Genomic DNA, 12,488 nt, shown 5'->3' with positions numbered 1-12,488 from the left:
GGCGGGGGAAGAGGTGGCTGGAAACTGCCTGGGGAGAAGGCCCTGGGGGGCTTGGTGACAGTGGCTGGAGAGGAGCCAGCAGTCTGCCCAGGCCACCGTGTGCCCAAGAAGGCCAGCGGCATCCTGACTTGTATCAGCACTGGTGTGGGCAGCAGGAGCAGGGCAGGGATCGTGCCCCTAGGAATGGGGGCACTGGGGAGGCCACCCCTCGAATCCTGGGTCCATTTTGGGCCCCTCACTCCCAGAAGGACATTGAGGGGCTGCAGCATGTCCAGAGAAGGGCAGCAAAGCGGGTGGAGGGTCTGGAGGACAAGTCTTACAAGGAGCAGCTGAGGGACCTCGGTGGGGTTAGTGCGGAGAAAAGGAGTCTCAGAGGTGACCTTATCACTCTGCAGCACACAGAACAGAGAAGGGCAACGGAGCTGGTGCAGGGTCTAGAGCACAAGGAAGGAGGAGCGGCTGAGGGACCTGGGAGGGTTGATCCCAGAGAACAGGAGGCTCAGGGGACACCTTCTGGCTCTCCACAACTCCCTGACAGGAGGCTGGAGTGAGGAGGGGGTTGATCTCTTCTTCTCCTGAGGAACAAGCAACAGGACAAGAGGGAACGGCCTCAAGTTGTGCCAGGGGAGGTTGAGATTGTCCCTGAGGAGCCATTTCTTGCCCTTTGGGGTTGTCCTGGCCTTGCCCAGGCTGCCCAGGGCAGTGGTGGAGTCCCCGTCCCTGGAGGGGTTTCCCAGCCGTGTGGAGGTGCTGCTGAGGGACAGGGGTCAGTGGTGACCTGGCAGTGCTGGGGGAATGGGGGGACTCGAGTTGCTGGAAGCTCTCTTCCAACCAAATGGTTCTGTGATTTTATGATTGTCTTGGCCTAACCAAGGTCAAGGGGCCACACTCTCACTTGGAAAACAGACAACACCCTTGGGTGATCTACAGTACCTGCAGGCACAGCCCAGCGCTGCTCTCGTTCTTCTGCTGGCTCATTGTCTCACTCAAGAGGCTGGCCAGGCTGTTGTGCTTCTGCTCCATGAAATACAGGTCCTGGATCTCCTTCATGTCCTCCAGAGCCGAGTACTTAAGGCGCAGGATGGAGTCAGGAGTGGCACATGCCACCAGTTTTCTCTTGGCAGTGGAGAAGACCCAGTCTCTGTAGCGTTTGTAGTCCTCCCAGTGGATCCTCTGGGAGCAGTCCAGCACAACGGTGGCAGATGTGTCATTGCTGAAGCCGATGAAGACGTCCTGTTCCTTGGGAGCGAGAGTCTGGGGCCAGTCCTCATACAAATCGGCTTTCTGAATGTTGACAAACTGACGGGCCCATTTCTCCAAGTTCTTCTTCAGGTCTCGTTGTTGCCAGGTGAGGATGGTGTTCATGTCCAAGCAATGCTTCTCCAGACGGCTCAGCAGCGGGGTGGGGAACTGCGTGTAGACCACCTTCTCCTCCTCTATCACGATCAGCCGGAATTCCTCCTTCACACGGCTCTTCACCCTGTGGGTGCCGAGGCCCAGGTCAACGTAGTAATTCCCGCCCAGGGTGACGAAGCACTGATTGAGGGCGTCGTAAAGGCTCTCGTAAAGGTTCTGTATGTTGAGTAGGACAACGGGCCTGCCGATCTCCATGCAGATTTTCACCCTGTTCACAGACCGGCAAACCTGGGAGTAATCTTGGTCCCGGGGGAAGCCAGAGCCAAATATAATGTCGCAGTTGCTGGTGTCTATGAGCTGCGTCAGCTGGATGATGTGAAAGGCGGCATTGTTGGTCGTCAGCAGCAGAAGGTAACGAGACATGAACCCCGGCTGCGGTTTGGCCATGTTCTCTTCTAGCAGATCGATACAGCTGGCTTCTGTCACCTTGTTAAGACACACCTCGCTGGTGCAGTGACTGAAGATTTCCAGAGGTTTCATATCTCTGGAGCCTCCAAAGTTTCTCTGAAGGGCCTTTACGAGAAGGTCCTCTTGAGAATTGGGCTTCATGTCCCGCGTGTAGGACACAATCATTTTGATTAAGCTGTAGAAGTCACGAAGCCCAAAGAACTCCGTTTTCTGTGTTTCCAGCACCTTGCAGTAGAAGTTTGCCAGAATGGGGAGCAAATACTCAATTCTTTCAAGGTGAGGTTGGCCAACACAGATGCCTTTGGCGGTCTTCACCAGCTCTTCCTTGCTAGGTTCAGTCCGAGAGACGAGGAGGCCCCTGTTCATTTTGGCAGGGTCCAAGGCCCAGTTGGAGATGCCCACAAAGCCAACTTTCTTGTAAGGCTCCGGATTATCATCGTCAACGCATCCGTCTTCCAGAAGAGGATGCAGCGTCTTCAACGGCATATCGGGTGAGTCTTCTGCCAGCCCGATCTCATCCAGCACGACCACGGACACAAACTCCTTCAGGTTCTTGCCCTTCTGGAACTGAGCGCATTGGCGGAAAGTGGAGATGATGCCTTCGGGTTTCGAGTGGGGGCTGCACTGGAAGGAGACCAGCTGGACCTCTTTGAATCTTCTGAACAACTCCTTTCTGGACGACATGCTTCCCATAGCTTCTACGGCAATGGTTTTGGACAGAGATTTGGAGCTTCCTGGCTTCCCAATCAGGAAGAGTGGCACCCGGAGGTCCATGCAGACGACCATCATGAAGACGTTCTCCCTCAGAGCACTGTTGCGGGCTGTCGCCTTGGGGATAGGGAGGTTATCAAGAAACACTTCTTGGCACAACTCAATCTCTTGCTGTAGGTGGAATGCAGGGACTGCGAAGCATTTTGCAACCTCCTCCAGGTACTCGTGGCGACTCTGCAGAGACACGTAATAGCAAACCCCAACCGAAAGGACCAAAGCCCTTTGTGCATCATTTAAACTTGGCTCCTCCTCCTCCTCACGCTGCCTCTTCTCATCGATCAGGCAGAAGAGCAGATCTCTCAGGCTGTAAAACCAGAGCACTATTTTCATGCAACGGTCTATATCCCGCAGGCTGGCGACTCGGCACTCGTCCTTCCTCTCTCGCAGGAACTTCTGGGAGGTTGAAATCACATTGGTGAAGACGTCCAGGTTTTCTGCGGGGATCTCATTGCCCACGGTGGACTTCACAATCTCCCGGATGTACAGGCTTTGCGTCTTCTCGTTCAGCTCCCCAAAATCCCAGACCAGAGGCAACAGACTGGGAGGAAGGGGCTGCACTCGATACACCAACTGCCGCAGAGGGATGTAACCCAGCTTCTCCGGGGTGTCTTCGCTCCGGACTCGGTATCCCAAGCCAGCTTTCTCCAGTTTCTCAATGGTGTCCTCGGTGTGTCTTTTGTAAGGGTTGCAAGCGGCCACCACCTTCAAGCGGTTGGTGGAAAAGCGTTTCCCACTGATGCTATGGTCGCACAGCACTTCTTTGATCGCAAAGATGGCCTCCGAGGTGTTGGCTTCATCAAAGAACAGCACCGTGTCTATGTTGTGCTCTTCATTCTTGTGTGCCAGCTTCATGGCCTGCCCTACCTTCTCCTGGATGGTCTGGCAGGTGGTGCCGCCATGAACACGTACCACCAGCATGTTCTGAACCTCCCTGCCCGCCCTTTGCAGGTTGCACATGAACTGCACCAGCTTCGTCTTCCCGCAGCCTGTTTCACCCATGATGATCACGGGGATGCCACACTGGAAGCGCAGGTGGATAGCCAACATCTTCATGATGTTGTCCAGAGTCAGCTGGTACGAAGGATCTGGATCTTCCCGGCATTTCACACCAAAGACTCTGCAGAGGGCCTCCAACTGCTCAGTTCGGGACAAGGTTTCAAATTTCCTGTTGAAAGGAACCCTCTGGTGCACCAAGCTGCGGTACAAATCCCGGCTCACAACCGCCGGCTCCAAAACAGTCTGGGAATAAGCGTCGATAGCGTCGTAGTTCTGGTTGACATGGAAACCCAAAAACTCCATGGAATCATCCTCGGCATGGAAGACGATGTAAGGGTGAGAGCCCTGCTCCCACTTGCGCCTGAGCTGGTGCTCCCTCAGCACACCTTCGTCCATCTGCCTCCACTCCTCCCTCGGCACGCTTTCGTCAGACACGTTGAGGGAAGGCATGGCAAAGTCCTTGGACATGGCAATCATGAACTTGATGACAAATGTTTTGAAGCCACGCAGCTCCTCCGCGACCACTTGACTGCAGAACACCGACTTCTCACATTTCCTCAGCTGGAAGTTCAAGAAGCGCGTGAAGTTGCTGAGCTCGGCCCAGGAGGGGTTGCTCCGCTCACAGAACTCCAGCAAGCACTCCAGGCATTCTCTCTCTGTCCCTTGGACGCTTCCAGGGACAAAAGTGAAATGGTCAAGCTTCTCCTTTCGTTTGTACCTGCTGCGCGTGAAGTTGCTGAGCTCGGCCCAGGAGGGGTTGCTCCGCTCACAGAACTCCAGCAAGCACTCCAGGCATTCTCTCTCTGTCCCTTGGACGCTTCCAGGGACAAAAGTGAAATGGTCAAGCTTCTCCTTTCGTTTGTATCTGCTGAGATACTGGAAGGACCTTTGGAAAACTTCACTCTTTAGCTTGTCTCGGTCAAACTCCTCCTCCCTCAGCTCTGCACAAGGGACAGAGCTGCGATCTCCCAGCAGGGTGAGCACCCGCAGCGGCGACACACACTCCACGGCAGGAAAAAGATCCAGGAATTTTTCTTCCGTTTCAATGGACATCTAAAAGCCAGAGGACATGAATCACTATGAGGACCATTCTCCAACCTCCCACATTTGCCTCTATCACCTAAAGCCCTTTTTTTCATTGGCCCCTGGTCACAAACGGCTTGGGAAAGCTGGGAAGAAATGTAGAAACGCCAAGATTTCTCCAAGCCTTCAGGTGGATTGAAAACCCTGTAACCGTCAAGGTTTGTCTTGGGTTGGCTGACCTTGTTACCTTCTCCCACGCCTTCTCCTGTTTCACTGAACACTTTTGGAGAGGGAGGGACCTCAACTCAGTCAATACTCAAGGTATGGTGAGGAACCACAGATGGGTGATCAACCAGCAGTGAATCTGCGGTGCGTTTCACACCTTCAGTAACTCTAAAGCTTGGCTGAGGTGTAAAATTGGCTTTAAAACTATGTGTGACGTTCGAGTTACAGCAAAATCAGGATGAAAAAGCTCCCTTTTCCCTCCACAACTCACTGCAGGGCCTGATACTTCACTCTGAGTAGAGACATGTTTTACCCGGTTGCTTTTGTGCAGGTCTACCCCACTAGAGAGACAAAACTAAATTGTGGAGACATCAGAGCTGAGCAGGTTTCTCCAGCCCAACTACAGACCCCCAGAATACCTCCTGCTTCTTCGTACTGCTGACGCCTCTCCCTTTCGCCAGGTATTCAATCAAGTAAAGATGGGAGGGTTTGCACTTCCAGACCAAGCCATCGGGACTCTGGATGTGCCGCAGGATGCACAGGTCAATCAGCAGCCGGTAAAGGCCTTTCGATACCTGGTGGGACAGGAATAAAGCAAACTAAAATTGATGCCGAAGTCGGCCGAAAGAGGCTGGCTGCTCTGCTTGCGCTGGGTTTGAGTTTCCAGCTGCTTCTCTCTCTCCCTCTGGGGGTGGGGTCTGCTGTGTTTCACCACCCCTTCTTGTCCGCTTTCAGATCCGAGCACTCACCACTGGCGCAACATCGATGTGGAAGATGCAGGGCTGAATTTCGGTCACAGATGCCTCCAGGGAGAGGAGCTCCTCCACGAAGAACTGGAAATCGATGTCCGATTCCATCAGCCTAATGGTTTTATGAAGCGGTAATGTGCCCCCCAGCTGGAAACGGACCTTCTCAATGGTATTGTCCACAAAGAGAGACTTTCCTAAGGAGTGGAAGAGATGATCATGCATCAACCCCCCCTTCTACACTGCCACGTGACCCAAACCAAGGAAATCTCTCCCCAAAAGCCCCATGTGACACCTCGCCTCCTTGGTTTGAGGTACAACTCAGAATACGACTCCCCCAAATCTCACCCATTCCCGCTTGCTCCGAAAAGACGAACTTCACGTTCTGCTGATGGGGTTCTTTGAAGGCTTGAGCAACGGGGGCTGTCCCGCTCGGCACTGTGAGATGCAGCTTCAGGTAGGTCTGGATTTCCGTCTTGGAGTAGCATGGGAAAGCCACCTTGTAGGCATCAAAGGCCGTCGTGACATAGGAGTTGTGCGCTTTGGCATTGCACAAGATGATGAATCTGTAGTTGGGGATGCTGCCAGATTGCACCAGGCGGAAGAAGTGGGACTCGAGTCGTCTGGAAACCTTATAAACCAATTTGTCAGCACCCAGCAAGCAGTAGATCTTTTGGTCTTGGGAACCCGGGGACAGAGCTCTCCTGACAAGCAGCTCCACCTCCTCCTCCTCAGTGCCGGGTGTGCATACCAGGACCTCGTCGTACGATGGAAGAGGCGCTGCCTCAGTGTGCCGGTAAATGAGTAACATGTTGGGTAACATTTCCTCTTCCTTACACAGGACGAGAAGCGGTTTCCCCTCTTCAAAGCCGACGGGTAAACGCCTCTGGACGCGAGTGCTCTCCAGAGCAGCCAAGCGCTTCAGCACCTCCCCAAAAACATCCAACCCAACGTATTTATCGGACACCAGGCCAGCGAACTTCTTACAATAGGCATCCCAGAGCAGATTCACCTTGTCGTAAATAGAGGGCAAACTCTCGAAGGAGGCGGCCAGCTCCTCCTGCAACAGGGTGCTGAAGGAAACCTGGTCAGCTTCTCTGCTCCCCGTCTGGAACTTCCGTCTCTTCTGCAGGAAGGTTTCTCTCGTCTCCTCATACAACTTGCTGAGCTCTTCGACGAGCTCCTGGTTGTCACCCTGCTCGAAGGCAAAATCCATGAGCATCTGCTCCGTGATGGGTGGGTTGGACAGGCAGCTCTGCAAAGCCGCCTTTGCCACTGACTCGTCATAGCCCGATTCAGCCAAGCTTTTGATGAACTGGGGGAAACGAATGATGTAATCGTGCCAGGTAACCGATTCCTCGCCTTCTGCGGACGTATTCACGGACTCCAGAGGAGTCATCAGTGCATCCTCCAGGGCTTTCTTGAGATCTTCTTCTGTGATGTCATGCTTGATGACAGAAAGCATGGTAAGCACCTGTGGTTCTACGATGCCTTTCTGGGCTCTGGCCAGCTGGCTGCACAAATAGAAGAGCTGGTGTGCGGTGAAGAGGTTGAGGTGATAGTAGGTGTCCCTTTGAGTCTCCAGGTGCTTCTTCCACTCCACCAGGCAATGCTCCATCACTGTACAGAGGCTGCTCAGCTCCTCCAGGAGGGGTCTTGTGCTCTGAACAAGGATCCCAGCAATTCCAAACTCCGTGTAGACTTTCACGTGTTTCTGGGGGTTGCAGTAGATTTCAGCCTTCCAGCCAAAGAAGAAGATGTTGCCAGTGCTGAGAAGCTCCAGGTACAACTTCCCAATGATTTCAACTTTTTCCAGTATCTGTAACACACCAAAGACACAACAGGGAAATGGATCAATGCAGCACGTCCTCAACAGCCTCCCAATACTGCTTTCCTCCAGAGATCTGTACGGTTGTAGGCTCCTCAGTACAAAACAGACATAGATGTACTGGGGAGGGAAGATGATGAAGGGACTGGACACATTTGGCTATGTGGCTGTGCCATAGTCAAGGTGTGGGATTCTATGATCATGGACCTACTCTTGAGAAGCTAGATCTACTTTTGAGAAGCCAGGTCTACCTTTGAGAAGTCGGGTCTATCCATGAGAAGCCAGGTCTGTTGAGAGACGATGGATTTGTCTGACCAACCTAGACAACAAGGTCTCACCAAGAACAGACTTAAGGAGAGCTTCAAACTAGACTTAACAGGGGGAAGAGTTGATTTTTGAGCAACAGAGAAGAGCCAGAAGCTGCTGCTGGGTTGGGAAACACCCGTGAAATGCCTCAAGGAATTAGGGCACGTTCCTTTAAGAAGGACAAGTTGAGAGCTTTTGGGTAAAAATCAAGCCAAGAAAGGAAATCTCATGGTTGGTGCTTATTAGAGGATGCCCAATCACGAGGAGCCTTTGCACAAAGCTATGGGAAGCATCACACTCAGAGGCTCTGGTCCTGCTGGGCAACTTCAGTCCCCTGGAAAAGCAGCGCGTTGAGCTCTGAGTGGTTCAGGAGACTTGCAGAGAATGGCAGCATAATTTCTTCATTCAGGCGAGTGACAGGAGGAGAAGCGGTGCTGGAGCTGTTGCTCACCAACACAGATGAATGAATTGTGGATGTCAAGATTGGCAGCAGCTACAGTGATCATGCCCTGGTGGAACTCATGATCTCGAGGGTTATGGATCAGGCAAAGGGTAGAGTCAGGACCCCAAATTTTAGGAGTGTGAAGTTTCAGTTGTTAAAGGAATTAGTGGATGGGACCCCCCGGGCTCAGGGACAAAGGAACTGCACAGAGCTGGCAGCTCTTTCACAACATTTTTCAAAGAGTGCAAGATCTCTTGATTACCACGTGTAAGGAACGGGGCAAGGACAGCAGGAGACCAGCACGGCTCTGTTAGGGCCTGCTGGTCAAACTATGGTGTTAGAAGGGGACACACAGGCAGCAGAAGCAGGGACATGCAGCCTGGGAAGAGTAGAGGATCGCTGCCTGGTTGTGTAGGGATGGCATCAGGAAACCGCAGGCATGGCTGGAGCTGAGTTTGGCAAGAGATGTGGAGAATAAGAAGGGCTTTCATAGGTTAAAGAACATGAACCTTCCTGGTAAGTACGACAGGAGAGCTGGTGTCAACAGAGGCAGATACTCAATTTTTCACCTCAGTTTTCATGGGCAATATCTCTTCCCACATCTTCCAAGCCACTGAACCTCACGGCAGAGACTGGACAAACAGAGCCCCTTGTAGAGAATAGGTATGAGATCACCCGAAGAATCTGTATGTACTTGAGAGCCTGGGCATCTACTCCACTCTAGTGAGACTCCACCTGAAGAACTGTGACCACCTCTGGGGCCCCCATCACAAGAACACAAGCCAGCAGTGTGCCCAGGTGGCCAAGAAGGCCAACGGCATCCTGGCTTGTACCAGCACTGGTTTGGCCAGCAGGACCAGGGAGGGCAGGGATCATCCCCCTGTACTGGAAACTGGTGAGGCCACACCTTGAATCCAGGGTTCAGTTTGGGCTCCTCAGTGCAGGAAGGACATTGAGAGGGGCTGGAACATGTTTCGATCTCCAGGGGCAACGAAGGAGAGTGAGAAGGACAATTAAGCTGGTGCAGGGTCTGAAACAAGTGCACTGAGGAGCGGTTGAGGTGCCTGGGAGTGTTTGAGCCTGAAGAAAAGGAGGCTGTGGGGAGACCTTCTCACGCTCGACAACTCCCTGACAGGAGGTTTGAGTGAGGTGGGGGATGGCCTCTTCTCCCCAGGAACAAGTGAAGGATGAGATGAAACGGCCTCCAGTTGTTCCAGAGGAGGCTGAAGTTGGTCCTGAGGAACAATTTCTTCCCCGTTGGGGTTGTGCAGGCGTGTCGCAGGCTGGCCCAGCTTCTCCCCAGGAACAAGTGAAGGATGAGATGAAACGGCCTCCAGTTGTTCCAGAGGAGGCTGAAGTTGGTCCTGAGGAACAATTTCTTCCCCGTTGGGGTTGTGCAGGCGTGTCGCAGGCTGCCCAGGGCAGTGGTGGAGTCCCCATCCCTGGAGGGGTTTCCCAGCTGTGTGGAGGTGGTGCTGAGGGACAGGGGTCAGTGGGAACCTGGCAGTGCTGGGGGAATGGCTGGACTCGATGAGCTTAAGTCTTTTCCAACCAAAACGATTCTGTGATTCTAAGAAAAACATGGACCTGCTTGAGCCACAAACATCATCTGAGGGTGAAACCCTTCTTCTGTGAGGACAGGCTGAGAGAGTTGGGGTTGTTCAGCCTGGGGAAGCTCTGGGGAGACCTTCTTGCATCTGTTCAATACATAAAGGGGGTTTATACGAAAGATGGAGAGAGACATTTCACCAAGCCCTAAAGTAACAGGACAGGGGTGAAGTTTTTAAACCAAAAGAGGTGGATTTAGATCAAATATAAGGAAGAAAATTTTGATGCTGAGGATGGTGAGACCCTGGCCCAGATTGCCCAGAGAGGTGGGAGAAGCCCCATCCCTCGAACCATCCAGGTCAGGTTGGACCTTGGGGCTCTGAGCAAGCTACTCTAGTTAAAGATGTCCCTGTTCGCAGCAGGGGATTTGAACTAGATGATCTTCAAAGGTCTTTTCCAACTCAAACCACTCCAAGAGTCCTTCCACAGTGAAGTAGGAAATGTCTCAGATTGGCCGTTGGGCCCCACAAGGGAGGAACATTGCTCAGGGAAGCAAATGCCACTCCTGCAGCTTGGAAAGCGGGTGTCATCCCAGAGCAACACCTCTGCTCATGAAAGGCCACAACTGCACGTCACGGATGAGGCTCCCATAAGTAATTCCAGCAAAATTGCAAGACCAGTGGCCACCGTTTTGAGGCAGATGCTTGTGCTGCTCTGTGACTCACCTCCAAGAACCGGTTTGCCTCCTCTCTGCCCTCCTCAACCTTGGTGGCAATCAACATAAGCTTGTTCTGAAGCTCCATGAGCTGAGACAAACTGTAGTTCTTGACCCTGTGGTCTGCCAGAGATGTGCGCTCCTCACCATCATCCAGCAGTCGCAACGAGATCCAGTCCTCAAGCATACCCTGGAAAGCAGAGAAGACAACCAGCATCACCCCATGGTCTTTTACGTAGTTTTGGGGTGAAATTCTGCACACCAGGACTCTATGGGACTTGAAACATTTCCTTTGGAGGAACAAAAAGCCCTTTTTCCACTGAAAATGCTCGAGGTTTAAAACCAAATTGGTGGTACTGGTTGCAAACCCAACTGGAGATCTGACGGTAACCTGTTGTGATCATAGGGCACTAATTTTGAGGAAGACCTTTTCTCATTAAAATCCACAACTAGATAAGAAACAGTCTTGGAGCCCCTCTACCTTGTGTTTTGGAGGTGCTGAGATGGTAAAAATCCCATTTCTGTTGATGCTTCTGGCTTCAGAGATCGATGAACGCTCCACAGAGCCATGGAGCTCATGAACCATTCGGATCCACTCTCGGTTCTCACAGGAATCTTTCTGCAAAGGAAGAACCACAGAGAAACCCAGTAACCAACTGGGAGGACGCTGAGCTCCACTCCCCCACCCCAAATGTGACGCGGGTGGGATTTTGGTGACCATTTCTTCTGAGGATGGGGTTTCTCATAGATTCTGAGGAGACACAGCTCCAGAGCTGGACCTGTCCTAACACCCAGAGAACTGACACGTGGCAAAGCACTTATTCTCTGCTCTGCTTTTGGCAGGAGCAGAGCGTAAGACTCAGGGACAGCCTAGGGCACAACCACAATGGATTTTGTTAAACAGAAACTTTTTCATCAAATTCAGAAACAAGTTCTGGAGTCTTCCAACCTTGAAGACCCTAAAAAGCGAATCGGACATGGACATGAGCTACCTGCCCTACTCGGACCCATTTTAAGCAGAGGATTGAGACTAGACAACCACCAGGGGTCACGTCCAACCTCAACTATTCTGTGATCTTCAGTTGTAGACTCCAGAACTCATTTCACTCTATTCACAAGACCTCCTGAGTCTCCTCAAGCTGCCCACACACGTGGGTAAGGTCATTTGAGATGTTCCACCCAGCTTCCACTTCAAAAAGAGCACAGCCTTTGCCTGGGTCCTGCGCCACATGTGCCAGGGCCACACGGATGTCCTGGGGAAGCCACCTTAAATGGCGTCAGACACCTACACATGAGCAACTCGGCCTCACAGTGAGTGACTTTTGGACTTGGGACTTGAAGACTCACCAACTTCTCGGGAAGCTTAGAGTCCTTCTCAATGGCTTCTCTGATGAAAGATAGAGCTGCGGAAAACTGGGCAAACCCATCGGTGGGGCCCAGGTCATATATGATGGAGGAAGCAGCAGCCATGGCGTCCCGGAAGAACTTCACCCTGTCGATAGCCATGTCGTTTTCACCTGCAGAAATCGCCGCCAGCTCCACGAATACGGGGATTTCCGTCTTGTCTGGGGGGCACGGAACAAAGACAAAAGAAAGCAAAGAGACAGTTGAGGAATTTCTCTGTGCTGAGTCACGTAACGTTGCGGTGGATGCGGGGACACACAAGGACTATGTGGCCTCCCTCTCTTGCTGTATCTGACAACTTCCTTCCTTCCAGCCCACCTTTTATTACAGTCTTGATCCAGGAGGTAAAACCTTTGCTGGCACATTCCAGAAGTTCCTTCAAAAAGGCCAAGACTCCCTGGGGAATGTCACTGAGACATTGTTGCACGTTCATTAACTCTTTGGTCATAAAATCAAGTCGTTTCTCCTTGAATTCTTGCTCTTCCTAGATGAAAAAAGAAACAAAAAGTCAGCATGTGGCAGTTGGGAAGAGAAGGAAAGAATCACAGAATCACCAAATGCTTTGGGTTGGAAGGGACCTTTCAAGGTCACCTAGTGCAACCTTCATGCAGGGAGCAGGGACATCTGCAACTAGAGCAGGTTGCTCTAACCGCAAGGTCC

At 52.3% G+C, this 12,488-nt stretch overlaps 1 protein-coding gene across 1 annotated transcript in view; it reads right to left on the bottom strand.

Annotated features, from left to right (window-relative positions):
• LOC104493572 (E3 ubiquitin-protein ligase RNF213-like) overlaps positions 1-12,488 on the bottom strand; it is a gene marked incomplete at its 3' end in the record, with an annotated part of 44,910 nt that overhangs the window by 18,642 nt on the left and 13,780 nt on the right. The window contains exons 23-30 of the mRNA XM_010136282.1: positions 12,147-12,312; positions 11,772-11,989; positions 10,906-11,043; positions 10,435-10,614; positions 5,934-7,404; positions 5,589-5,782; positions 5,259-5,414; positions 934-4,644 (exon numbers count right to left, since the gene is read on the bottom strand). Coding sequence (XP_010134584.1) covers positions 934-4,644; positions 5,259-5,414; positions 5,589-5,782; positions 5,934-7,404; positions 10,435-10,614; positions 10,906-11,043; positions 11,772-11,989; positions 12,147-12,312 — 6,234 coding nt within the window. The remainder of the gene's footprint in view (positions 1-933; positions 4,645-5,258; positions 5,415-5,588; positions 5,783-5,933; positions 7,405-10,434; positions 10,615-10,905; positions 11,044-11,771; positions 11,990-12,146; positions 12,313-12,488) is intronic.

This window comes from Buceros rhinoceros, unplaced genomic scaffold (genome assembly GCF_000710305.1).
Source record: "Buceros rhinoceros silvestris isolate BGI_N320 unplaced genomic scaffold, ASM71030v1 scaffold5395, whole genome shotgun sequence".
Taxonomy (NCBI): Eukaryota; Metazoa; Chordata; class Aves; order Bucerotiformes; family Bucerotidae; genus Buceros; species Buceros rhinoceros.
This window is presented reverse-complemented; position numbering and strand designations above follow the sequence as displayed.